Consider the following 26,597-nt stretch of genomic DNA (forward strand, 5'->3'; position numbering starts at 1 on the left):
TCCCATCAACCATATCAACGCCTAATTTTACACAATGGCCCCTTGGACAGTGAAGTGCAGCATGGTGCAACACAGTTATTCACTGCTACTAAACACTGTTTAGATTCCACGTGCTGCTGAGAGATGGGGTACCAAGTACTGATAACCCATTTCCACCAGACACTGCAGAGGGTGATAGGCCCTGTGCTGTTTGCGATTGTCGAGATCCGGAGGCAATGCCTGGTATTCTGTAATGCCCCCACCATAGCCAAGGGTGGAGCTGAATGCGCACTCACTAGCACTTTTTAGTTATTTACCAGTTGATCATCAATCGAGATCTCTGTCCTGGTGAGGCAATCAGCACCAAAACGCTGACCTTTTGCGTCCCTTGATTCACAGCCATTCCCTGGAATTTAGAAGATTAAGGGGTGATCTAATTGAGGCCTTTAGAAATTCAATAGGATATATGGAGAAAAACTATTCCCTCTGGTTGCTGACAGTCCAGAACAAGGGGACATCAACTGAAAACTAGAGCTAGGCCATTCAGGGAAAAGGAAACACTTGTTTACACAAAGGGCAGTGGAAATCTTGAACTCTCTCCCCCACAAAAGCTGCTGAGGCTGGGGTTGTCAATTGAAAATTTCAAAACTGGTAGTGATACATTTTCGTTGGGAAATGGTATTAAGGGTTACAGAACCAAGTTGGGTAGATGGAGTTAAGGTACATATCAGCCCTGATCGAACTGAATGGTGGAATAGGCTCAAAAGGCTCAATGACTTACTCCTGCTCCTACGTTCCTGTATTTTCAGAGCATAATGAGAATGTAAGACAAACCCCTTTGCTTCCCCACACTCCTCCTCCCTCGTTTCTTGCACTTGGCATCTTACGTACCCCCAGTCGCCCAGTCTCTGTGGACCAGCCACAGTATCGGATGGCAGTGATGTAGTGGAGGGCGCCATAGCTGTCACTTGCTGCCAGGTAGGGACCAGTAACTGCTGGCTTCGACTAGACCATGCCTACAACAACAAAAACAGGTTTTTACAGGTTCAAAACAACAGCAACTATAAATGGCATATGTAAATATAAATACACCTTAAACTAGCAAAACAGCCCAAGGCACTTCACAACAGCATTATTATTCAAAATTTGACACCAAACCATGTAAAGACATAATAGGGCAGGTGACTAAAATATTTGGTCAAGGAGGTAGATTATAAGGACCATCTTAAAACAGGAGAGAACGCTTTTTGAAAATTCTTTCACAGGATGTGGGCATCGCTAGTGAGGCCAGCAGTTATTGCCAATCCCTAATTGCCCTTGAGAAAGTGGTGGTGAGCTACCTTCTTGAACTGCTGCAGTCCATGTGGTGAAGGTACACCCACAGTGCTGCTTGGAAGGGAGTTTCAAGATTAAAGTGAAGGTCCAGTTCCAGGTCAGGATGGTGTGTGGCTTGGGGAGGAACTTGAATCTGGTGGTGTTCCCATGCATCTGCTACCCTTATCCTTCTAGGTGCTAAATGTCACAGGTTTGAAAGGTGCTGTCGAAGGAGCCTTGGTGAATTGCTGCGGTGCATCTTGTAGATGGTACATACTGCTACCACTGTGCATAGGGCTGCTTTGTTCAGGACGGTGTCGAGCTTCTTGAGTGTTGTCAGAGCTGCATTCATCCAGGCAAATGGAGAGTATTCCATCATACTCCTGACTTGTGCCTTGTAGATGGTGGACAGGTTTGGGGGAGTCAGGAGGTGAGTTGCTCTCCGCAGAATTGCCAGCCTCTGATCTGCTCTCATTGCCACAGTATTTATATGGCTAGTCCAGTTCAGTTTCTGATCAATGGTAACTCCTAACTCCCAGGATGCTGATAGTGGCAGCGGGGGGGGGTGGGGGGGGGGGGTGGAATTCAACGATGGTGATGCCATTGAATATCAAGGGGAGAAGGTTGGATTCTCTTTTGTTGGAGATGGTCATTGCCTGGCATTTGTGTAGCACGAATGCTACTTGTCACTTAACAGCCCAAGACTGAATGTTGTCCAGGTCGTGCTGCATATGGGCATGGACTGCTTCAGTATCTGAGGAGTCATGAATGGTGCTGAATACTGTGCAATCATCAGTGAACATTCCCAATTCTGACCTTATGATGGAGGGAAGGTCGTTGATGAAGCAGCTGAAGATGATTGGACCTAGGACACTACACTGAAGAGCTCTTACAGCGATGTCCTGGAACTGAGATGATTGACCTCCAACAACCACAACCATCTTCCTTTGTGCTAGATGTCTCGAAACAGCAGAGAGTTTTCTCCCTGGTTCCCATTGACTCCAGTTTTGTTAGGGCTCCTTGATGCCACACTCAGTCAAATGCTGCTTTGATGTCAAGGGCAGTCACTCTCACCTCACCTCTTGAGTTCAGCTCTTTTGTCCATGTTTGGAAAAAGGCTGTAATGTGGTCAGGAGCAGAATAGCTCTGGTGGAACCCAAACTGAGCATCAGTGAGCAGCTTATTGCTCAGTAAGTGCCACTTGAAAGCACAGTCGACCACCCCTTCCATCTGATAATTGAGAGTAGATTGACGGGACAGTAATTTGCCGAGTTGGATTTGTCCTGCTTTTTGTGTACAGGACATACCTCGAGAATTTTCCAAATTGCCAGGTAGATGCCAGTGTTGTAGCTGTACTGGAACAGCTTGGCTAAGGGCGTAGCTAGTTCTGGAGCACAAACCTTCAGTACTATTACCGGAATGTTGTCAGGGCCCATAGTCTTTGCAGTATCCTGTGCCTTCAGCCGTTTCTTGTTATCACAGAGGGTGAAGTGAATTGGCTGAAGACTGGTAGCTGTGATGCTGGGGAGCTCCGGAAGAGGTTGAGATGGATCATCCACTCGCTGGTGATATTTATGGACCCTCATTCTCCAATTAGTTGTTTAATTGTCCACCAGTATTTACTACCGGATATGGCAGGACTGCAGAGCCTATTTCTGATCCGTTGGTTGTGGGATCGCTTAGCTCTATCTATTGCATGCTGCTTTCACTGTTTGGCATTCCCGTGTTGTAGCTGCACAAGGTTGGCACTTAATTTTTAGGTATGCCTGGTGCTCCTCCTGGCATGCCATCCTGCAGCCTTCCTTGAGCAGGGTTAATCTCCCAGCTTTATAGTAATGGCAGAATGGAGGATATGCTGGGGCATGAGGTTAAAGATTGTAGTTGTATACAATTTTGCTGCAGCTGATAGCCCACAGCACCTCATGGATGCCCAATTTTGAACTGCAGTATTTGTTATTGGGCCAGTGATCCAGGAGTCTGGACTAATGATCCAGACACAAGGGCCAGAATTTTACAGAGCTTCAGTGGGAGCGCGCCCGACCCGAACTTGTGTGAAATCGCGTGAGAAGACATCATGACGTCCTTGTGTGATATTATGGTTGCCGGTTGGGGGGGTTGGAAGTGCACCCGACAATTAAAAGGGCAATTAAGCTCATTAAACATGTAATTCTCCCAAATTTTAAGTGGCACGTGCGCTTTTACGCTTGGGCATGGGCTAATCGACCAGGCAGCGTTCACATTTTTTCACCATTCTCAATCCAGGGCAGGATAAAAGGCCCAAATGTGTTTGAGGTTTTGATGATTCATGAATATTGCTGTCAGTTGTTTGTTGTGTCGTTATAGTTGGCTCAGGGCACTTTTTGTATGCTGATATCCCTCCAACAATTCTACAGCTCCCTGAGGCATCTTCACAGCAGTTGTCCGCCTTCAGGGAGCTCATGTGATATTGCCTGCCCGCACGCTCGCTTAAATCAGCGCCCGCCTTTCCCCCACACCCTCCACCTGAGCACTTTTCACGCTGGCCGGCAGTAAATTGGCCAGCCAAGAGTGAATTCACTGCCGGGAGTGGATGGAGAGCGGGAGTGGGTACCACCGATTGCCTGATTTCAAATCCCATCTAGACAATTAATCAAAAACTAATATCAGTAATGATGACCATGTAATAGCTGGATTATCATAATGTTCTTAAATCTGCTTTCCTTACTGAGCCTGGTCTATACGTGACTCCAAACCCACAGCAATGTGATTAACTCTTAAACTGCCCTTTGAAACACCCAGTTGATCACTCGTAAACAAAGCGATTCACTGCCACCTTTCAAGGGCAATTAGGGACCAGCCTCATCAGTGATGCCCACATCCCATGAATGTATTTAAAAAATGGTGGTGAGGAGGAGAGATTTAGGGAGGGAAACATAGATGTCAGTGATGAAAATCGGGTATGTGCATGATGCCAGGATTGAGAGCACAAAGACCTCCAAGGGTTGTAGGGGCGGGGAGATTACAGAGATAGGGAGGCCAAGGAGAAATTTGAAAATGAAGGCGAGAATTTTAAAACCACAAGCAAGACAAAAGCTTTAATGGTACTTGTTTAAAAAAAAAAATATTCTTGACATGTGGAAGTTGTTGGCAAGGCCAGTATTTATTGCCTATCTTCTGGTTGCCCTTGCAATAAGCCACCTTTGATTTTATACAAATGAGTGGGCTACTAAACCCACCACATTTGTGTGAGACTGGAGTTGCCTATAGGCTTAGACTGGGTAAGACCGTCCGATTTCCTTCCTTAAAGGACATTAGTAGACCAGTTAATTATAAACCTAAAATATGTACCTACGTTGTGGTGTGTGGCTTGAACCGAGATTTTTTGCTCAGAGATGGGAACGCTACCCACCTTGCCAAACCTACCACTTATGAAATGTGGATCTATTTTGAAAGGCAGGTGTGATTTTAGCACCAGAGGAAATTTGCTTCCAAATGACCTGAACAGAAAGCACGAACCTGCGTCAAAACTCCAGGCCTCAGCTGAAGCGGCTGCATGGTAGGTGCCTGTGTAACGAGAGGCACTGTGTTGTCCATTCGAACGGAGAATCCTGTGTGTTTACCTGGGTTAGTTGGGATGCCTGCAGGTAGAAGAACAGAGGAGTAAGGCTATCCCATCTAAAGACACAACAGCCTGACATTTCACTTGCTAAACCACTGTCCCTAGACCTGGACCGATCCCAGGCATGCATGTGCTAACATGGCAGGATCTTAAAGGACAGTGCTTAAAGGAGCAACCAGATAGGGTACACTGCTCTCTTTCAACTATGTGTATATAGTTGGCTTTATTTCTAAACACTTAGAATTAATGAATCATACAGTACAGAAGGAAGCTATTCGGCCCATTCAGCTCCCATTTCAAAAGAGCCATCTACTTAGTCCCACTCGCTTGCTCTTTCCACATAAACCTGCAAATCTTTTCTCTTCAACTATTTATTTAATTCCCTTTTGAAATCTACTATTGAATCTGCTTCTGCTGCTCTTTCAGCCAGAGCATTCCAACTCATAACAACTTGCTGTGTAAAAAAATTCTCATGACACCTTTGGTTCCTTTGCCAATTATCTTAAATATATGTCCTCTGGTTACTGGCCCTTCTGCTACTGGAAACAGTTTCTTCCTAGTTACTCTATCAAAACCCTTCAAGATTTTGAACACTTCTATCAAATCACTTCTTAACCTTCTGTGCTCTAAGAACAATCCCAAACTTCTCCAGTCTCTCCACATAACTGAAGTTCCTCATCTCTGGTACCATTCCAGTGAACCTCCTCTACACCCACTTCGAAGGCCTTGACATCCTTCTTAAAGCGTGGTGCCCAGAACTGGACATAATAATCCAGCTGAGACCTAACCAATGATTTATAAAGGTTCAACATGCTTTCTTGCTTTTGTACTCTATTCCTCTGTTTATAAAGTAACGGATTTGTATGCGTTTTTTTTAACAGACTTCTCAGCTTGTCTTGCCACCTCCAAAAGATTTTTGCATGTGAAGCCCAAGATCTGATTGTTCATGCACACTATTTAAAATTGTACTATTTATTTTATATTGCCTCGCCTCATTCTTTCTTTTAAAATAACTTCACATTTTTCTGCATTAAACTTCAACTGCTTGAGCTGAAGTGCTTTGTGAGTGGGAATGGCATATAACCCTCCAACCCTCTCTGTATTCCAATCTGGCATCTTGTGCATCCCTGATTTTCATACAGTTCCACATGTCAGCAACCACGCATTCCAATCCTAAGCCTCCCCTCCTTGCTACCATTTTTTTAATGCTTTCATGGCATGTGAGCATTGTTGACAAGGCCAGCAATTATTGCCCATTCCTAACTGCCTTTGAAAGGTGGTTTTGATAATAGTGATATCATTCTCCCAGGTAGCAGGCTGTGCAAGATGACTGCAAGGGCTTGGTGAAGCGCTGAGGAGATTGCAGGCTAAAGGCTTGCTTATCATTCCCAGGCAGTTATCCACCATCTGATATCCATCCTGCTTGACAAGCTGCTGTTTTGATAATGCTGTTTACATTCGACTCATGTGCCATTTGCACTCACGTAGTGCTCCTATTTGTCTAACATTCACACATCCTCCCCACTTGCCTATCCTTCCAACTCATAGCATTCCCAACCCATCATCATAGAATCATTAGGCACAGAGGAAGGCCAATTAGTCCATCATGTCTGTGCTGGCTCTTTCAAAGAGTTGGTCCCACACTCCCTGCACTTTCTCCAATAGCCCTGCACATTTGAAGTCTACGTCCAATTCACATTTGAAAGTTAATATTCAATCTGCTTCCACCGTGTATGACAGGATTACTGCTACTTTCTGAATAACCTTCAGTTGAGATTACTTGAGAGTTTTGATCTGGCACATAGTAACTGTTTCTCCCTCATACCTTGAAGTGTGGGTGGGCACAGGATGAGGGTCTGCTGGAAAGACTCGTTGCACCCAAACTGAGTAGTCCCCGGCTGCAGAGGTATCCCATGGTGCATCAGGGAAGGTCCAGTTGGTGGTATATGCTAAATGAACATAGTACAGCGTCAAGTGTCACAGTCTCAAAACTCTGCCGAAAAGTACACAGTACCTATGTTTTCATAAATGCTTTGTGGACGAGAGCTCAAAGTTTCATACGCAACAGGCAACTGTAGCAGAGATGCTCCTAACTGCAACTTAACACAAGTGTATCCTTAAACCTTTCAGCATGTACTAAACCTCTGTGGTGGGCTGTTCACAATGGCTGAGTGACTTGCAGCAGCCTCACACAGACAAACAGGTGGTGTATCTGTTCATACTTGCCCACTGCTTCGTAATAACCTTGTTACTCCTCCAGTACCCAAAACCACTCATCACTGGTAGAAAGCAAACTTGGTTCTCTGTCACTGTTTGAACCAGGCATTAAAATACAGCAACTTCATTGGTTATTTCATCAACAAACTGCCCAACCAGGTAGGACCAAGGGCCTGTCCGACTGGAGCCTTGAAAGGTTTTGTCACTGCTCCGTGAAGGTACAGGGGCTGTATTAACTGCCAGCTACCACAAGGTAGTGCTGTTGAGTAACGTACTGAACTCTGACCATTCTCATATTTAGTTTGTTTTATAGGAACCTCTTAAGTGATAGCCATCCCTTCTGCCACACATGACACTAAAGCTGTTTTTGTTTTTATTTTCAGTTGTAGGTTTCACTGTATCTGAAATAAGTGTCCTACAGCTAGTTTTAAAACCAAGCAACAATAAACTGCACCAATACAGCGTCTTTAATACAATAAAATGCCCCAAGGTGCTTCACACAAGAATGTTACCAAAGATTTGACCAAACCATGTTAGGAGATATTCGGACAGGTGAACAAAAGCTGTGTTTTAAGGCGAGTCTTAAAGGAGAAAAGAGAGAGAGGGAGAGGTTTAGGAAGAGAATTCCAGAGCTTAGGGCCAGGCAGCTGAAGGCATGGCTGCCAATGGTGGAGCATGTAAAATCGGGACTGCACTAGGGGTCCAAAGGGGAGGAGTGCAGAGATTGGTTGCAGGGCTGAGGGAGGTCACAGGGTTAGGGAGTAAACAAATTATTTACTGGATTTTCCTGGTTTGTTGGCCTGAGTGAATCCAGAAAATTGAGAAGTTGTTTCCCTGCTTCTGCCAGAATAGAAAAGTATGAAGCATCAGCAGTGATTCAATTCGGGCTTCATGGAGCTGTGGCTTCAGCCAGTTGCATTAAGCACTGTGAGAATTGAAACAGGCCTCCGGTTTCTGGTAAGGTGGAGAGTTCCCCTCCGTTCAACCCCAAGGACCTGCTGAGGAGAGTCATGCAAGCGAGGTTGATTGGTGGGGGGGGGTGGTGATCGATGTCTACCTTCAATTACAGCAAAAGAATACACCTGTTGAACTGGTGCAGCATTCCTCAGAGGGGATAAATGGTAATACAAAGCCACAAATATGAGAGAGAAAAAAGTAGGGCCATGCCTATCCGTATTCTGGAACCACCACAGCGCAGCAAGTGGCCACTTGGTCCAAAACTCAGCTGCAAGCTCTGAATCTGATTCTGTTTCAAACGATTTGCCAATTTTTCCTTAAAACTTCTCTCTGCCTCAACCATTCAACGGCACCATTGCGTAAAAATATTTCCACAGAAATGTTTCCCCCACTCTCTCGTAGTAGTCATTTTAAATCACTGTCCTCACCACCTCCTCGCAACCCATCCCCACCAACGCCCCACACCCCCAATACCTCTAAGTGGGAGGAGACAGACGTTCCCCTTACCTGGCTATGTACAGAGCCCATTTTATTGAAAGCCATGCTCAGATTTGTGGCATTGTTTGAGGCTACGGGTCTCATAAATGGCATCTTATTGCGGTTTATTACATCGTACATGTTCGGCCTCCATCTGCAAACATCCATTATGTGGAAACAAGATTTGACGCTGTGGGGAAGAAAATGAACAAACCAGGTATTATTTGCATGAACCACAAATGTCTGGACCCCCATTTCATCTTTTACATTGTAATTACAATCACAAGGATGTTTACTACGAAGAAGGGGAGGAGTGGGTTATGGAGGGGAGGAATAGGATATGGAGAGGAGGAATGGGTTACAGTAGGGAGGAGTGGGATAGGGAGGGGATGAGTGGGGTAGGAAGAGGAGAGGGAGAAAAGGGATATGGAGGAGAGGAGAGGCATAGGATGGATGGGAAGAGTGCAGGGCAGGGAGGGGAAGGGAGAAAAGAAGGGAGCAGAGAGAATTTGCTTAAATTTATCAAACATGGTATCTTATCTCAGAAACATCTCAAGGTGCTTTTCATACAATGAAATAATCTGAAGCGCAGTATTATATGAGTGAACACAACACCCATTTTGCAGTAAAAACAGAAAATGCTGGAATAACTCAGCAGGTCTGGTAGCATTTATGGAGAGAGAAACAGAGTTAACGTTTCCTGTCCAATAAAGAAAAGTCATACTGAACTCAAGACGTTAACTCTGTTTCTCTCTCCACAGATACTGCCAGACCTACTGAGTTTTTGCAGCATTTTGTTTTTATTTCAGATTTCCAGCATCTGCGTATTTTCCCTTACCCATTTTGCAGTGTAAGATTTACAAAAGGCAATAAAATGAACAATCAGTCAATCTGTTGCTAATGTTGAGTGAGGGAGCACTGAAATATCAGCCTCAACATTTGACAAAGTTGGGGGGGGTTGTACTCGGGGGCTAGAACAGTGTGGGGGAGGCTGGTAGTAGGTAGTTGGGGGGGCACAAATGGACAAGTCAAGCCTGTCCGATCTTAATGCCAAAGCTTAATTTAAATCAACTTCCTGCACAACATCTGACTAAATCTAGTTCCAAGTTGGCGGGCATGAGAATGTTTGGAGGGGTCTGAGATGAGGACATGTGAACAATTCCCAGCAATCAGTGGGAGGAGGGCATTTTGTGATCAGGGGTGTTTGAGTGGTTGGTGGGGGCAAGTAGAGAGGGGAAGGTTGGAACTTCAGAGGTCTAATGACTCTCTTGTGGGGCCACTTGACCCACAAGCCAGATACTCCAAAGACTTACTATGATCTCTTTTGGCCTGTCCATGCTAAGCAGCAAGGTTCAAACATTAAAATGATGGCCCTGGTCCTGGCAGACCATCCAGGATGAAACAGAATGTTACAGCCCACGCAAATGTGAGGTGAGAAAAAACTTTTTCACATGGTGAGTAGTTAGGGTTTAGAATGCATGCCTGGAACTATGGTAGAGGCAGGTTCAATTGAGGCATTCAAGAGGGCATTGGGTGATTATTTAAATAGAAACAATCTGCAGGGTTACAGGGAAATGGCAGGAGATTGGCACTAAGTTAAAATGCTCAAAGAGTCGGTGCAGACACGATGGGCTGCATGGCCTCCTTCTACACTGTAATGATTCTGCGATTCTATGTGTTGCGTGTTTAACATCCAGGAAAAAGCAGCCCACTTGATTCAGGATGTGGGGCACAAGATACACCAGGAGATAGAAAAGGTGTGTAAGAAAGGCAAGATTACAGTGATCATGGGGGATTTCAATATGCAGGTAGACTTGGAAAATCAGGTTGGTAGTGGATCCCAAGAAAAGGAATTTGTGGAATGTCTACGAGATGGCTTTTTGGAGCAGCTTGTGGTGGAGCCCACTAGGGAACAGGAAATTCTAGATTTAGTGGTGTTTAATGAGGCCGATTTGATAAGGGAGCTTAAGGTGAAGGAACCCTTAGGAGGAAGTGACTATAATATGATAGAATTTACCCTGCAATTTGAGAGGAAAAAGCTGGAATGAGATGTAACGGTTTTACAGTTGAATAAAGGCAACTACAGAGGCATGAGGGAGGAGCTGGCCAGAATTGACTGGGAGATGAGCCTAGCAGGAAAGACAGTGGAACAGCAATGGCAGGAGTTTCTGGGGGTAATTTGGGAGACACAGCAAAAATTCATCCCTAAGAAGAAGAAGCATACTAAAGGGAGCACGAGGCAACCATGGCTGACAAGGGAAGTCAGGGACAGCATAAAAGCTAAAGAGAAAGCATACAATGCGGCGAAGAGCAGTGGAAACCAGGGGATTGGGAAGCCTACAAAGACCAACAGAGGACAACTAAAAAAGTAATAAGGAGGGAGAAGATTAAATATGAGGGTAAACTAACCAGTAATATAAAAGAAGATTGCAAGAGTTTTTTTACATATATAAAGGGTAAGAGAGAGGCAAAAGTGGACATTGGGCCGCTGGAAAATGACGCTGGAGAAGTAGTAGTGGGGAACAAAGAAATGGCGGAGGAACTGAATAGGTACTTTGCGTCAGTCTTCACAGTGAAAGACATGAGTGACATCCCCAAAGTTCAAGAGAGTCGGGGGGCAGAGGTGAGTATGGTGGACATTACCAAGGGGAAGGTGCTAGGAAAACTGAAAGGTCTGAAGGTGGATAAATCACCTGGACCAGATGGATTACACCCCAGAGTTCTGAAGGAGATAGCTGAAGAGATAGTGGAGGCGTTAGTGGTGATCTTTCAGGAATCACTGGAGTCAGGGAGGGTCCCAGAGGACTGGAAAATAGCTAATGTAACCCCCTGTTTAAGAAGGGAGTGAGGCAAAAGACGGGAAATTACAGGCCGAATAGCCTGACGTCGGTCATTGGTAAGATTTTAGAGTCCATTATTAAGGATGAGATTTCAGAATACTTGGAAGTGCATGGTAAAATCGGGCAAAGTCAGCACGGTTTCATTAAGGGGAGGTCATGCCTGACAAATCTGTTAGAATTCTTTGAGGAGGTAACGAGTAGGTTAGACAAAGGAGAGCCAATGGATATTATCTACTTGGACTTCCAGAAGGCCTTTGACAAGGTGCCGCACAGGAGGCTGCTCAGTAAGATAAGAGCCCATGCTGTTAGAGGCAAGGTACTAGCATGGATAGAAGATTGGCTGTCTGGCAGGAGGCAGAGAGTGGGGATAAGGGGGTCCTTCTCAGGATGGTGGCCAGTGACTAGTGGAGTTCCGCAGGGGTCAGTGTTGGGACCACAACTTTTCACTTTATACATTAATGATCTAGATGAAGGAACTGAGGACATTCTGGCTAAGTTTGCAGATGATACAAAGATAGGTGGAGAGACAGGTGGTATTGAGGAGGCGGGGAGGCTGCAGAAGGATTTGGACAGGTTAGGAGAATGGGCAAAGAAGTGGCAGATAGAATACAACGTGGGGAAGTGTGAGGTCATGCACTTTGGTAGGAAGAATAGAGGCATAGACTATTTTCTAAATGGGGAGAGAATTCAGAAATCTGGAGTGCAAAGGGACTTGGGAGTCCTAGTCCAGGATTCTCTTAAGGTTAACTTGCAGGTTGACGCGGTAGTTAGGAAGGCAAATGCAATGTTGGCATTTATTTCGAGAGGACTAGAATATAAAAGCAGGGATGTACTGCTGAGGCCTTAAAAGGCTCTGGTCAGACCACATTTAGAATATTGTGAGCAATTTTGGGCCCTGTATCTCAGGAAGGATGTGCTGGCCCTGGAGAGGGTCCAGAGGAGGTTCACGAGAATGATCCCAGGAATTAAAGGCTTAACATATGAGGAACGGTTGAGGACTCTGGGTCTATACTCGATGGAGTTTAGAAGGGTGAGGGGGGATCTGATTGAAACTTACAGAATACTGAAAGGCCTGGATAGAGTGGACGTGGGGAAGATGTTTCCATTAGTAGGAGAGACTAGGACCCGAGGGCACAGCCTCAGAGTAAAGGGAAGACCTTTTAGAACAGAGATTAGGAGAAACTTCTTTAGTCAGAGAGTGGTGAATCTATGGAATTCATTGCCACAGAAGGCTGTGGAGGCGAGGTCATTGAGTGTATTTAAGACCGAGATAAATAGGTTCTTGATTGGTAAGGGGATCAAAGGTTACGGGGAGAAGGCGGGAGAATGGGGTTGAGAAACTTATCAGCCATGATTGAATGGCGGAGCAGACTCGATGGGCCGAATGGCCTAATTTCTGCTCCTATGTCTTATGGTCACCCCATCCATCACCTTAAATGTTCACTCCCTCCACCACCAATGCACAGTGGAAGCAGTGTGTACAATCTACAAGATGCACTGCAGCAACTCGTCAAGGCTCCTTCGGCAGCAAAACCCGTGACCTTTACCACCTCGAAGGACAAGAACAACAGACACATGAGGATACCATCACCTACAAGCCACACACAACTCTGATTTGGGGAAATACATCTTCGTTCCTTCACAGTCAATGGGACAAAATCCTCGAACTCTCTACCCTATTTACACCACATGGATTGCAGCAGTTCAAAGTGGCGGCGCACCACCACCTTCTAAAGGGCAATTAGGGGTAGGCAACAGCTGGTGATACCCCATCCTCAGAAAAAGTAATAAAAGCTTGCACTGACATAGATTTACAAGCTAAATAGCTCGCCTGCATAACAACAGTCATAGTTCTTCAAAAGCATTTCTTCAGACATGTTGACATGCTCTGACAACAGTAAGGTGCTATTTTAACGTAAATCATTAGCCTAACATCTGAATGCAGAGGGAATGCTTCAAGGGCTGAATGGCTAAGATGTTCCTGCAGGGCTCATTTCACCCGTGTAAAAGGAGGATGGGCGGTGTATGACTTGGATTCTGTTAACTCTTATTTACAGCGAGGACGTACTGGTTGCTGTGCGGAAAGTCCAGCAAGTGCTGCATGGTTACAAAGGGGTGGTTCATCGTCTCGACCGGAGTGATCCTCTTCTCTGCGTCAATCAGCAACATCTTCTTCAACAGACTGACAAATTCCATGCGATCAGCCTTCTCTGCCAGTAGATCATTTCCCTCCAAATCCATCACCATGTTCACCTGAGGCAAGAGCACATTGCAATTTAGCAGCAGGGTAGGACAGGAAACCTTACTGTTGTCACCTCACGCCCAACGAGGAGTCCCAAATTCACTTAAAATTAATTCCCAACCCCCTATTTCTTTTAACATTCGGAAGGACTTCTTTCTTCTTCATTTTTCAGCAATATCCCAGTTCTTGGCAGAGAGCTGACAGCTCCCAGCTCTTCAGCTGCGCCACTGTGGAGCTATACCAGGAGCTGCATGATTGCTGTACTATAAAGTACTCAGAGCACAGAAGCAGGTCTCTCGGCCTAACTAGTCCATGCCAGTGTTTATGGGCCCCCTCCCACTCTATTTCATCCAACCCGATTTACATATCTTTTTTTTCTCCCCTTGTATACTTATTGAGCTTCACCTTAAATGTATCCACGCTGTTCGTCTTCACTACACGCACATGAAAGATTTATGAGAATGGTTCCAGGGATGAGGGTCTTCAGTTAGGTGGATAGATTGGAGAATCTGGGATTGTGTTCAAAATCATGTGGGGTCTAGACATAGTAGTTAAAGAGAAATTGTTCCCATTGGTGGAAGGGTTGAGAACCAGAGGACAACAATTTAAGGTGATTGTAAAATAAATAAAACAAGTTGACATAAGGAAAAACCTTTTTATGCAGCGAGTGGTTAGGATCTGGAATGTACTGCCTGAAAGGGTGGTAGAGGCAGATTCAATCATGGGTTTTCAGAGAGAATTGGATAAACAACTGCGGGGCTACAGGAAAAGGGTGGGCAAGTGGAACTAGCTAAATTGCTGTTGCAGAGAGTCAGCACGGACTCAACAAGTTGAATAGCCTCCTTCTGTGCTGCAACCATTCTATGATTCTATGCAAGGTCCTGTTATCGGGAGTTTCAGTGTACTCCTGTCTCAAGCAACGCACAACCAAAATCTGCAGTGTAATCAAACAATATATTTACATGCACATATGTACATGGAATAGGAGAAAGACTTAAAGGGGAAAAATTTTCAGAGCTATGGGGAAAAGAGCAGGGAGAAGGGGACTAATTGGATGGCTCTTTCAAAATACTGTCACAGGCACGATGGGCCAAACAGCCTCCACTGCTGTATCATTGTATGAATCATTTCACGCTCATGAAATATACGTGTGAAGGTCCACTAAATGGTTACAACAAATTCAAAACACAAATATATGGAAAATTTTCACAAAATATACATATGAATGTACACCTAATTGTACAATTAACTTGCAATTATATAGTGTCTTTAATGTAGTAAAAACGTTCCAAGACGCTTCAAAGGAGCATATGGGGCCAAATATGATACTGAGCCACATAAAGAGATACCTCAAGGGATATGGGGATAGCGCGGGAAAGCTGAGGTAGAAAATCAACCAAGAAATTATTGGATGGCTGTGTGGCCTATTCCTGCTCCTTTTTCTGATGTTCTTATGTGACAATTTCAAGCTGTGTCTTCAAAGAGGAGAGAGGTAGAGGGGCAGAGAGTTTGAGGGAGTGAACTCCACAGCATAGTGTCTAGGCAGCTAAAGGCTTGGCCACCAGTGGAAAGATGATGGAAATCAGGGGTGCACACGTTCTTCAGAAAATAAATGTAAATGTACACTCATATGTACAATGATTTTATAAAATACGTTAATGTACCTTCTGGAGAATTAAAAACAAAAGTCTTTCAAATTGAATCACTGAAGTTGTGAGTGCAGTCTTTCCCCTAGCATCTATTCTGAAATGGGCAGTAGAGGAGGAATGTCCTCAATAATCCGGCTCTCTGTTCCTATTGCAGGAGGTTTCCAGCTGGAGGCTGCACTGTCAGCATGGTTACGAATTCTTGGCTGCTGATACTTACATGCGCTATATCATCCAAACAACCAAAGATATACTTTCTGGCTTCTTTTGACTTCATCCCTGTTTCTGCCTCATGCTCTTCCGGAGTCTAAAGCAAAAATAGAGGATTGAAAACAAAAATTAACAAAAAATACACGAGGGAAAGAAAATCCATCAAATTCACAGCTGACTTCCATTTGGCAGCCCTGGTTAGTTTATTCATGTTCTTATGCCAGCAGTTGATTTGTTTCAAAATGCACATCTCTCCTTAATAATGTTGGCTTAATCCAGCCTTTTCGCCCTTCCATTGATAACCACAGACCTCCTAACATCAGCTCTCTGAAGGCGCATGCTGCATCTTTAGTGCCAAGGAGCGGGAGTTGCATTAGAAAGAAACACCACGCTTAACAATACCTCAGGAGCAGTAATTCTACGATAGTAAACCAGAAACAGACATGCTGAGGGTATCTATGCTACTCAATCATGATTCAATCCTGGGTTGCATCTACATTGTGTGAGGCCCCCCCTTAACGCTTTACGTCATGGCAAAGTGCATTGAACAGGCATCAATGCAAAGTGCATTCAGCGGATATTAATGCAACGTATACTGGGTGAGTAAAACTGATGCTTTAGTTTGAATACACAAAGGTTTCAACCTCCAAGACACAAATTTCACCTCGCGATGAAAAGAAGTATTTGTATTTGGAAAGGTTGGATTTGTATTTGGAAAGATTGGATTTGTATTTGGAAAGGTTGGATTTGTATTTGGAAAGATTGGATTTGTATTTGGAAAGGTTAGCCAGGTTGGAGCTGAACCATTGGAGTTTAGAAGAATGAGAGGCAATCTTATTGGGACATACAAGGCCCTGAGGGGGTTTGACAGATGGATACTTAAAGGATGTTTCTGCTTGTGGGAGAGACCGAGATAGATAGATTCTTGACTAACAAGGGGGTCAAAGGGTATCAGGGTAGGCAGGAAAATGGAGTTGAGGCCATGAGGGCCACAATCAGATCAACCATGTTCTTGTCAATGATAGAGCAGGCTCAAGGGGCCGAATGGCCTAATCCTGCTCCTAATTTGAATGTATCAAATTTTGATCCCAGTTTGCAGCAAGTTCTGAAATTACCTTCATTTTCCACCCTGAATATAATGTGTTGGTCTCTGTCGAGAAGAACCGTGTTGTTTTTGTCCCCACATTTAATAGATGATCTCCTGGCAACCCTTGTGTTTGTGAAATATAACGTATCTGTGGAATAAAAGAAGAAATTAATTCTTCCTTGTATATCTAGTGAAGTGTGTGCAAAGCGTAAATATTGGACACAGTGCTTCATTGGAACAGTTAGTGGTTCACCATTTGCAACACTCATGCAAAACAGTACAAGACTTCCCTTTTGCTAAAAAAAACTTCTCTTAATGTTGGTTCACATACTAAACACCATTCAATGATGCTGCTCAAACTGCTAAACTCCACACCCTGAAAGTCTAGGAGGAAGACAGCTACAGCAGCCCAAGGTAACTTGTCCCCATTTACCCTATCCTCTCCCCAAGATATTATCTCACTGCTTATTACATTAAGGATATTCACAAATTGCCTGGATGAGTGCAGCTCCAACAGCACTCAAAAAGCGTGACACCAGGACAAAGCAGTCTGCTTGATCATCACTTCATCCACTGCCTTAAACATTCAGCACCTCCACCACCAACACACAGTGGCAGCAGTGAGCACCATCTACAAGATGTATTGCAGCAACTCACCAAAGCTTCTTTGGCAGCACCTTCCAAACCTGCGACCTCTACCATCCAGGAGGACAAGGGCAGTAGGTGCAAGGGAACACCACCATCTGCAAGTTCCCCTCCAAGTTACTCACCATCCAGGCTTGGTTGTTGCACCTTCACAGTTGCTAGGTCAAAATCCTCAAACTCCTCCCTAACAGCACTGTAGGTGCACCAACATCACATAAACTGCAACAGTTCAAGAAGGTGACTCACCACACCCTTCTCAAGGGTAGTTAGGGATGGGCAATAAATGCTGACCTTGCCAGTGACGCTCACATGCCATGAATGAATTAAAAAAATATATTCCTTCTACATATCCTTCTATTTGTCACCAACGCATACACTACCTTGAAGTTAAGTAATTCACTGTTTGAGATACCACCAGCTCAAATCAGGGTGAAACTGCAGACCACCTGCATACTACTGTATCTAACAAAATCTAACAATTCTCATGTTACACATGAAGAACCATTTCATTTACAAGGTTTCTTGCTATTAAGTAAACGTAGGTCCATCGGACGGTGGCTTGTGGGAAGTGGTAACGTCCCTACCTCTGAGCCAGAAGCTCCGGGTTCGGGTCCCAGTTCGTGACTTGATGGACATAGAAGGTGTGTTCATAACATGGCTGAACAGGTTGATTATCAACCAGAAAATCCTTCCAATGCTCCTATGGCAGGCGGTAAGAGCAGGAGAGTTTCCTGGTCAGCCATAACCTGCAGAAGTCATCGGCAAACTACTACAATATCTTGCCAAGCATAACCATGGACCAACAAATGGAAGCCCATGGTCGGCAATGCCCTCTTAGGGCATGGTACCTAGAGAGAGAGAGAGAAAGAGTTTGAGCTCTGTTGGGGGCCTCAAAGGCACCAAGACTGCCCTTGACATAGGTTTAACCCAGTGCCTCCAAACAAGCAGTGATTAGTGAAACGTCAGTCATTTTCAGTCTGACTGACAAAAGGCCCTATCTACCAAATGCCCTGATTTAGTCAAGACTTACTTTGAGGATCGATTTTCAACTGCAGAATACCATTTCTAAATTTTAAGATGCTACTCATGGTTCATTCCATAAAAACTCCTTGCTCCTGATTGAAATCACATTATCCTTTCACTGCAACGCTTTCTACTCTCCTGGGCTTCTCTGTCCCTGGTCTGCATGCAGCTTACCAGAAATGCTCTGAGGTTGAAAGATTAGAGATTGAAAGTAAAAAGAGCATTTGGAACTCTATTTGCCTACCGGGCACTTCTTTAAAAAAATAGAAGTTAGTATTTTTTAAAAATAGGCTTAAACTACTTTTCCATGTATTATGCATCGATGCCATGGGGAAATTTAGCAGTGCTGACGAGGCAGGCCCAGGAAGAGAGAATTTGAACACGTGATACACAGGTAATAAGATGGAATCTGTCTAACTGGAGCATTTTGAACTTGTGTTGCTAATTTCTGAGTTTGCAGGCTAGCAGGTATGGTCCCAATAAATAGTGACTTTGCACCAACTTTGCACTGACGGTGCAGACATGATAGGCATCTATGCAGAGTTGCTTTAAAATATGGTTCACTGTGGGGAAGAAAAGTAGCAGCACTAGAATCACACATTACTATCAGCGCAACAGCTCCATGACTGCATTGTAATCTTCTGCAATGATGTGGCATTGATACATGTTGCGCTAGGTGTACTATCATCCAAATTCAGATCAGATTCCTTTGGTTCACATGTAGTTAAGACCCTAGGCTGATATCAGGTGCAATGCTACTTATAATTAAGGCAATACAGGTCCTAATCAATGACCACATCCCCATATAGGACCTTTCAACAGTTATCTAAGTATCTGACCTAATGGAGACTATCAGCGCGCTTTTCCCTCAAACCACATCTTGCTTTGAAAAAAGCTTGTGGCACTTCTGGGCTGAAACGTTAAGCAGTAGCTTTGTATGTAGAGCCTGTGAACATTTTATGAACAGTAATGCCAGTGAACGTCTTGCTGCATTTTGAACTTGAATTGTATACACGAATGAACAAACAGCGCTCTACACAGGCAGGATTAAGGCGGCTTGACTTCAGAGGATCGAGAAATGAGGTAAGGCTTCCAAATTTGGCAACACTGCCATCTAACCAAGGGAGTGGACTTTCATTAATGACTTTCCACTGAACTAATCAGAATACGCTGAGTTAAATGAGTTGGCATTCATTTGCTGTGCCAAGGAGATTGTGTCATCCCACTTAACACTCCAGTTATGTGCAGAGTCATCGTGTTTATACATAGAAATCATAAATTTAGAAATACATCAAGATCCACTGGTCAGTGTTGAAGTGCTTTGCGACATAAATAGTGCAATTTGCCCAGATATATTTCTTCTTCTTACATATAATTTTACAGCACAAAAACAAGCCATTTGGCCCAACTGATCCATGCCAGTGTTTATGCTCCACACAAGCCTCTTCCCACACCCATTCATCTACGCTCCATCACTATATCCTTTCATCCTTTTCTCCCTCATGTATTTATCCAGTTTCCCCTTAAATAAATCTGAATTATTCACCTCAACCATTCTTTCTGCTAACGAGTTCCACATTCTCACCACTCTCTGGGTAAAGAAATTTCTCCTGAAATCCTTATTGGATTTATTAGTGACTATCTTAAATTTATGGCCCCTAGTTTTGAACTCGCCTGCAAGTGGGAGCATCCTATGTCTATCCTAACAAACCGTTTTGTAATCTTGAAGACCTCTATCAGTTAGTCTTACAAAAGCAAAATGTTGGAAAACTGAAAATGCTATTAACACAAAGCAGGTCTTGCAGCATCTGTGGAGAGAGAAACAGAGTTTAACGTTTCAGGTCGATGAGTTTTCTGTTTCTAATTTACCCCTCTGTTTCACTTTACTAGAAGAAAGAGCCTTAGTCTGTTTGAATTTTCCTGATTGTTATAACCTCCTCGTTCTGCTATCATCCAAATAAATCTGCTAAATTCAGCAGTCAGCAGCAAAGCAAGGGCCTTGTCACTGACCTCTAAGAAAGCTGTCCACAAAGATCTAGCTTTGTGTGCTAGACCTGGTTTGGTTTTCCTCTTTTCTAATGGCATTTTAAATCTCATGCCATGTCACGGGGATCTCTTGCTCTGTAGCAACAGTGATGCCAGAAAGCAGGTAACATTGAAATATTTACACATTGAAGTATTCACAAACAGCAAACCAAGAAGTTAAAAGCAATTAATATCACTTATGCTTAATTTAAGTTTTCAGAGATAGTGAAATAAATGTTTGTGACTGTATTTAGATAGAAGCTAAAATAACAATATTATCAAACATTACATTTATTTTTTTAAGACAGTGTGTGCTTTTTTAAATCATAATGGAAAAACATGGCATTCCACAAGGATAAAGTTAGGTTTACAGGGTCAGTGAGGGTGTTTAACAGTAACTCAGAAGTTAGTACATCTTTAAAAACCCAGTTATTTCTCATTCAAGAAAGCATAACTTTTTCAAGGGTTATTATAGCAAGGCTAACTGCACGAGGGTGGAGGTTCTCATCAATCCTATTGATTTCCATTGATTGCAGTGGGGGAGTACGAGTGATCTCAACAGCGCCAGTCTGGAGAAGTGTAGATTCATTGACAGCAACTTCTGGATTCTGCGTTATTCTGCACCAGGATTGCTCTCAGTTTCAGTGGAGCAATGATAGTGAATGCTGACAACTTCACCGTCAATACTCCTGCAAAATCCGGAAGTGTGCATATTACGCCAAGTATGATCTAACCAAGGTTCAATATAAGTTAAAAATAACTTTGGCTTTTCAATTCTGAACCTCCAGAAATGAACCCCAGTGCTGTTTGCTTTCCCTATGGCCTTATTAACCTCACCTTTAGCAATTGGTGTATCTGTACTCCCTCTGTCTCTCTACCCCAGTTAGACACTTCTTCCACCAGTTTATATTTGCAAAATAGCAGTGTCCTTATTACAATAAATATGGCAGAAAGATGCAGCAACTTGCCTCTTCCACGTCAAGTGAGTTGTGCTTTATGTGCAAGGTTTAGGGTGAAAACCTTCATTGGTGAACACAAGACTGGGAAAGGAGTCCATGGCTGGTGAGGCGGACTAAGGTATCCCTGACAAGTCAAGCTGATTATGGTCGTTCCTCTGTCAGCCATGATAAGGTAGAATAGTGGGTTGGCTCAGCTTCTGTAATGGCTGCACAGTATTTCGAAGTCTTTCAACATACCTTAATAAGAACATGCCAAACTTGTCAGCGCATAGAATACTGTGGATTTATGGTACAGTATCTTTAATAAACATTAATTCAATTGTATATAGTTTCTGAACAAAAAGTGCACTGGGCTTTTCCCAAGTCTTTTGGTCCTCTCAAGAACCATGCAAGTCTGGCCAATGAAGCAGGAATAGAATCCCAGAGACTGAAGCCCGTTTGTATCCAAAAATGATCTATTAGAAAACCTTCTTCAAACCATCAAGCATATCAAAATGTGAATTTGGATTCAGATGATAGCTCTCTTGCCTTTGACTCAGGTATTTATGGATTCAAGCCCTACTCCAGTGGCGAAGCACATAATCTAAGATGGCACTCCAGTTTAGCATTTATGAACTGGTGCATTGTCAGAAGTCATAAAATGGTTACAGCACAGAAGGAGGCTGTTTGGTCTGCCTTGTTTGTGCAAGCGCTCTGGAAGGCAATTCACCAAGTCCCACTCCCCTGCCTTTTCCCTCATAGTCTTAACAATTTTTTTCTCTTCAGATAATTATCTAATTTTCTTTTGAAAGCATGATTGAATCTGCCTCCACCACAGCCTCAAACAGTGTATCCCAGATTATTCCCTGTGTAAAAAAATGTTCCCTCATTCGCTGTTACTTCTTTTGCCAATCACCTTAAATCTGTGTCCTCTATTTCTCAATCCTTTCGCCAACGGGAGCAGTTTCTTCTTATCTACTCTGTCCAGACCTTTCATGATTTTGAACACCTCTATCAAAATTCCTCTTAATCTTCTCTTCTCCAAGGAGAAGAGCCTCAGCTTCTTCAATCTACCTACGTAACTGAAGTTCTTCATCCCTGTAACTATTCTCGTGAATCTTTTCTGCACACTATAATGCCTTCATGTCCTTCCTAAAGTACAGTGCCCAGAACTGGACATATTATTCCAATTCAGGCTGAACCAGCGTTCTATGGAGGTTTATCACAACATCCTTGCTTTTGTACTCTATGCCCCTATTTATAAAGCCCTGGGTCCTGTATGTTTTATTAACCACGTTCTCAAGCTGCCCAACATCCTTCAATGATTTGTGCACATATACCACCTCCCCCCACCCAGGTCCATTTGCTCCTGCACACCTTTAGAATATTATCCTTTAATTTTTATTGACACTTCTCCTTCTTCCTACCAAAATGAATCACTTCACACTTCTTGTGCATTAAATTTCATCTGCCACTTGTCCATCCTTTCTACCAGCCTATGTCTTCTTGAAACTTATAACTAAACATCTCATAGTTCATTATACTTCCAAAGTTTTGCGTCACCTGCAAATTTTGAAATTGTGCTCTGCGCACCCTAGTATAAGTCATTAATATAGATCAAGAAAAGCAGTGGTTCTATTGCCGACCCCTGGGGAAGTCCACCAAACACCTTCCTGCAGTCAGAAAAACCATCATTCACTCTACTCTCTGTTTCCTGTCACTTGGCTAAATTTGGACCATGCTGCCACTGTCCCTTTTATCTGTCGGGCTCTAAATTTGCTGATAAACCTTTTATCAAATTCCTTTTGGACATCCATGTACACAACCTACACCATGGACTGAATTTTCCACTCGGTGTGTGGGCACACCCCGACACGTTCGAGCGTTAAATAGCGCATGAGAACATCAGGCGAGCTTCCCAGCGTCATCAAGCACTCGCGCGAAATTTCAGTCGGTGGGCGCGCGCGAGAGTTGGCAGTGTGCTCACCGGCTATTAAGAGGCCTATTAAGGGCATTAAAGTATCAATAAACAGGGATTTTTCGCTGTCTATCCAACCTTACGGTTGGTGGGCGGGCGAATTGGCCAGACAGCCTTTGCATTTTTCAGGAAACCTCATTCAAGGGCGGGATGAGGTTTCCGTAATTAAATTAAAAAACAATAAAAATCTATGCACAGAATTTTTATAACGTCCACGCACAGGTGACTCATTCTGATGCATAGACAATTTTTAGGATTTTAATTTCTATCTTTATTGATTTTAAATTCGTCAGCTCCCTGAGGCAGCTCTCTGCCTTCAGGGAGCTTTCCTTTCGCGCTCCCCTACATGTGTGCTGCCTTCAGCACTCGCCCTCTTCCCGCCCCCACGCCGGCAGCGCTGAGCCTTTCAGCGCGCCTTTCACGCAGGTTGGCCGTCAATTGGACAGCCAGCATGAAATCATAGTCGGGGGCCAATTGCCTGCCGACCTGAAAATTCTGCCCCATGTTATCCTAATCAACCCTCTCTGTTATCTCATCAAAACACTCAAGCAAATCAGTTAAATTGTCCTTAACTAATCTGCGCTGGTTTTCCTTAATTAATCCACATTTGTCCAAGTGACTGTTAATTTTGTCCTGAATTATTATTTTTAAAAGCTTTCCCATCACCGTGGTTAAACTGACTAGCCCGTGGTTGCTCGGATTATCCTGACACACATTTTAGAATAGATAACACATTAAACTAAGCCCATATCTCCCTGTTCCAGTGGTTTATGGGCCACTACAGGCCCCAGGGCACTTTCTAAGAAAAGCAGGAAATTTTTCCAATGTCTTGGCCAACTTTCATTCCTGAACCAGCACAACACATTCCACTGCTGTTTGTGGGAGCTTGCTGTGTGCAAAATAACTGCTCTGCTTGTCTAAATAACAACAGTGGCTACATTTCAATGTATTCCTTTTATTGCATGTAAGTTGCTTTGGGACGTTTCTCAAAAATTGATGCACTATATAGACTCAGGGAATATTGACGCTGGGTGCACAAGATGGGGTAGGAGTTGATCTCATCTCCAACCCTTTGCCATATAAAATCACTGGATAATGGAGCAAAGCCCAAATCTCTCTGCTTCAAAAGCTTGGCTTATCAATTATTGAAAATGGCTTTTACACCCAAAGTTTCCATCCTCTCCACTGCCACCATCAAATAAAAATGTGAATAAAGAAACGATCCCATTAAAAAATAAAAAAAGACTTCCAGGTTCTGGAAATAAATCCAATTTGAATTATACCTGTCAACTCTAAATCACTTTAAACTAATCAGGCAGTAATTTCAGTCTCGGCAAGATAATTAGGGACAGAATTAGATTACTTCTGGGGAAGAAACAAACACTATTTTCAGAAACAGTACTTATAAAAATGGAAATAGGTAGAGGATTCAGAAGAAGTAAAGCTCAAATGGTTTGATTCAATTATTTTGATTTTCAACCTTTTTTCGCCAATCTCACTCAGTTTCTTGGACACTAATGTCAATTTGTCTGACTCCAACTTCATTTCCCTGTTCTGCTCCACTTCCATTCTTCACATGAGACGATGAATCAGGGTCCTGCCAGCCTGCCTGCTGTTCAGTGAACTGTCCAAAAGAATTCACCACCCCCATCCCCGTTAATCTGAGCCATTTTTCCTAACTTAACCTTGAAAGGTATTTGAGGGAGTGGGTGACTGAGATGTATTAAGCTTTTGAGGCCAACCAGAAATGGACTGCATAGTCTTTCCCATCCTGCACTTCCCTATATGACCAAGCACAGATTAGCCAGTTATTGATCCGATTGCTGTTTGTGGGATCTTCCTATGTGCACACATTGGCTGCTACATTTGGCAAAGTAACACATGCTGCGCTTCCAAAGTATTTTCACTAGATGTGAAGGATTTTGCAACATTTCTGAATGATGCAATAAGGCCCATGAAAAAAATGATGCAAACCTTTCTTTCCCCCATGACCAAGTTGCACCCCTCCAACTTCAAATGCAGCCATTTACCAGGATGTCCAGAGCTTCAAAGCTTTTACTGCAAAATAAGTACAATGTGTTCCAGTTGTACTTGCTTGGGATGGAGACAGTCATGCATACATGCATACCGTATTATATAATATGTGATAGTATGAATAGAAAGTTAAATGAAGGGCAGGAAACACAGTGTCTAATGAATTTTATTTAACTGGACTGCAGAGAGTAAAAATAAGTAGCTGGTGAACTATAAACAGGACCACATACAACTTCAGGGAGGCATAGACAGCAGATCAGACAATTAGACATCACCTGCACAAATTGTTGATTAGCCCATTGTTAGAACAAAATGCCAAGTTCTGGGTGTACTCCTTTAGGGAGGCTATAAAAGCCATGAATAGGATACAGAAAAGATTTACTGAAATTATGTCACGTTTGAGAAGCCCTGGTTTTGAAGGCAGACTAGGAACTCATTTTATAAGAAGAAATAAGGATAAAGTTAAGAGAAGATCTGATGAAGATGTTTAAAATTATGAAGGGCAGTGATCAGGTGAACAAGAAACACCTGGAAAATACTGCTGATGGGGCACAGGAAACAAATTCATCAGTAACTTTCAAAAGGGAGTTGGAAAAGTACGGAGAAAGAGCACAGGGGCTGGATAGCTCTTTTAAAGAGCCATCACAGTACAATGGGCTGAATGGTCTCCTTCTGTGCTGTATAATTCTATAAACTATTTCAATGAGTTGCTCACATCAGTCCTAAACTTGCTTTTTACTTCGCTCAAACCATGTGGCCTCTTGTCCCAGTGTCATGGGGAAGAATTGTCCCACCATCGGGGGGGAAGTTCAGGAGTGGGTGCACTGCCATTTTACGTGGGTGGGCCAATTAAGGCCCGCCCAGCGTGACGTCTGCCAGGAAGTGCTATGCGCTCCCTGTGCGGGCAGGTGGGGGGATTCATTAAGCCGAGAGTGCGCTCTTCACGCATGCGCACGAAAGAGCGCACTCATCTCCCTGAGGCTAAGTGCTGCCTCAGGGAGATCAACGCCAAATTCAAAAATGTGAAGTATAGAAAAATAAAATTTCCCTGACATGTCCCCTCATGTGACACTGTCACATGAGTTGGGACATGTCCATCACTTTTAATTAAACTTTTATTACATGTTTAAAAACCTACATGAAACCTCATCCCGCCCGTGGATGAGGTTTCATGCTTTTTCTGAAGCCCGCCAGGGCTCTCGGCCTGCCCGCCAACCTTTAAAAAAAAAAATTCTTTCGAGTTATCAACAGTCACAGATTGCAACTCTTTCAAGTACAATCACAGTTCTTGGTTTCCGGGAGTGGGACATGAACCCACAACCCTCTGATTCAAAGGCGAGGGTGCTATGAACTGAGCCACAGCTGACACCTCCCGCCAACCTTAAGG

General features: G+C 43.6%; 1 protein-coding gene across 5 annotated transcripts in view; it reads right to left on the reverse strand.

Moving 5' to 3' along the window:
• Positions 1-26,597, reverse strand: part of hipk3a (homeodomain interacting protein kinase 3a) — a 240,478-nt gene that overhangs the window by 21,577 nt on the left and 192,304 nt on the right. For all 5 annotated transcript variants that reach the window (XM_078549403.1, XM_078549405.1, XM_078549402.1 and 2 more), the window contains 7 exons: positions 16,596-16,715; positions 15,491-15,577; positions 13,451-13,635; positions 8,573-8,732; positions 6,717-6,840; positions 4,789-4,910; positions 871-995 (listed from right to left, as the gene is read on the reverse strand). In XM_078549403.1, coding sequence (XP_078405529.1) covers positions 871-995; positions 4,789-4,910; positions 6,717-6,840; positions 8,573-8,732; positions 13,451-13,635; positions 15,491-15,577; positions 16,596-16,715 — 923 coding nt within the window. The remainder of the gene's footprint in view (positions 1-870; positions 996-4,788; positions 4,911-6,716; positions 6,841-8,572; positions 8,733-13,450; positions 13,636-15,490; positions 15,578-16,595; positions 16,716-26,597) is intronic.

Source organism: Cetorhinus maximus, chromosome 9 (genome assembly GCF_964194155.1).
Source record: "Cetorhinus maximus chromosome 9, sCetMax3.hap1.1, whole genome shotgun sequence".
Taxonomy (NCBI): domain Eukaryota; kingdom Metazoa; phylum Chordata; class Chondrichthyes; order Lamniformes; family Cetorhinidae; genus Cetorhinus; species Cetorhinus maximus.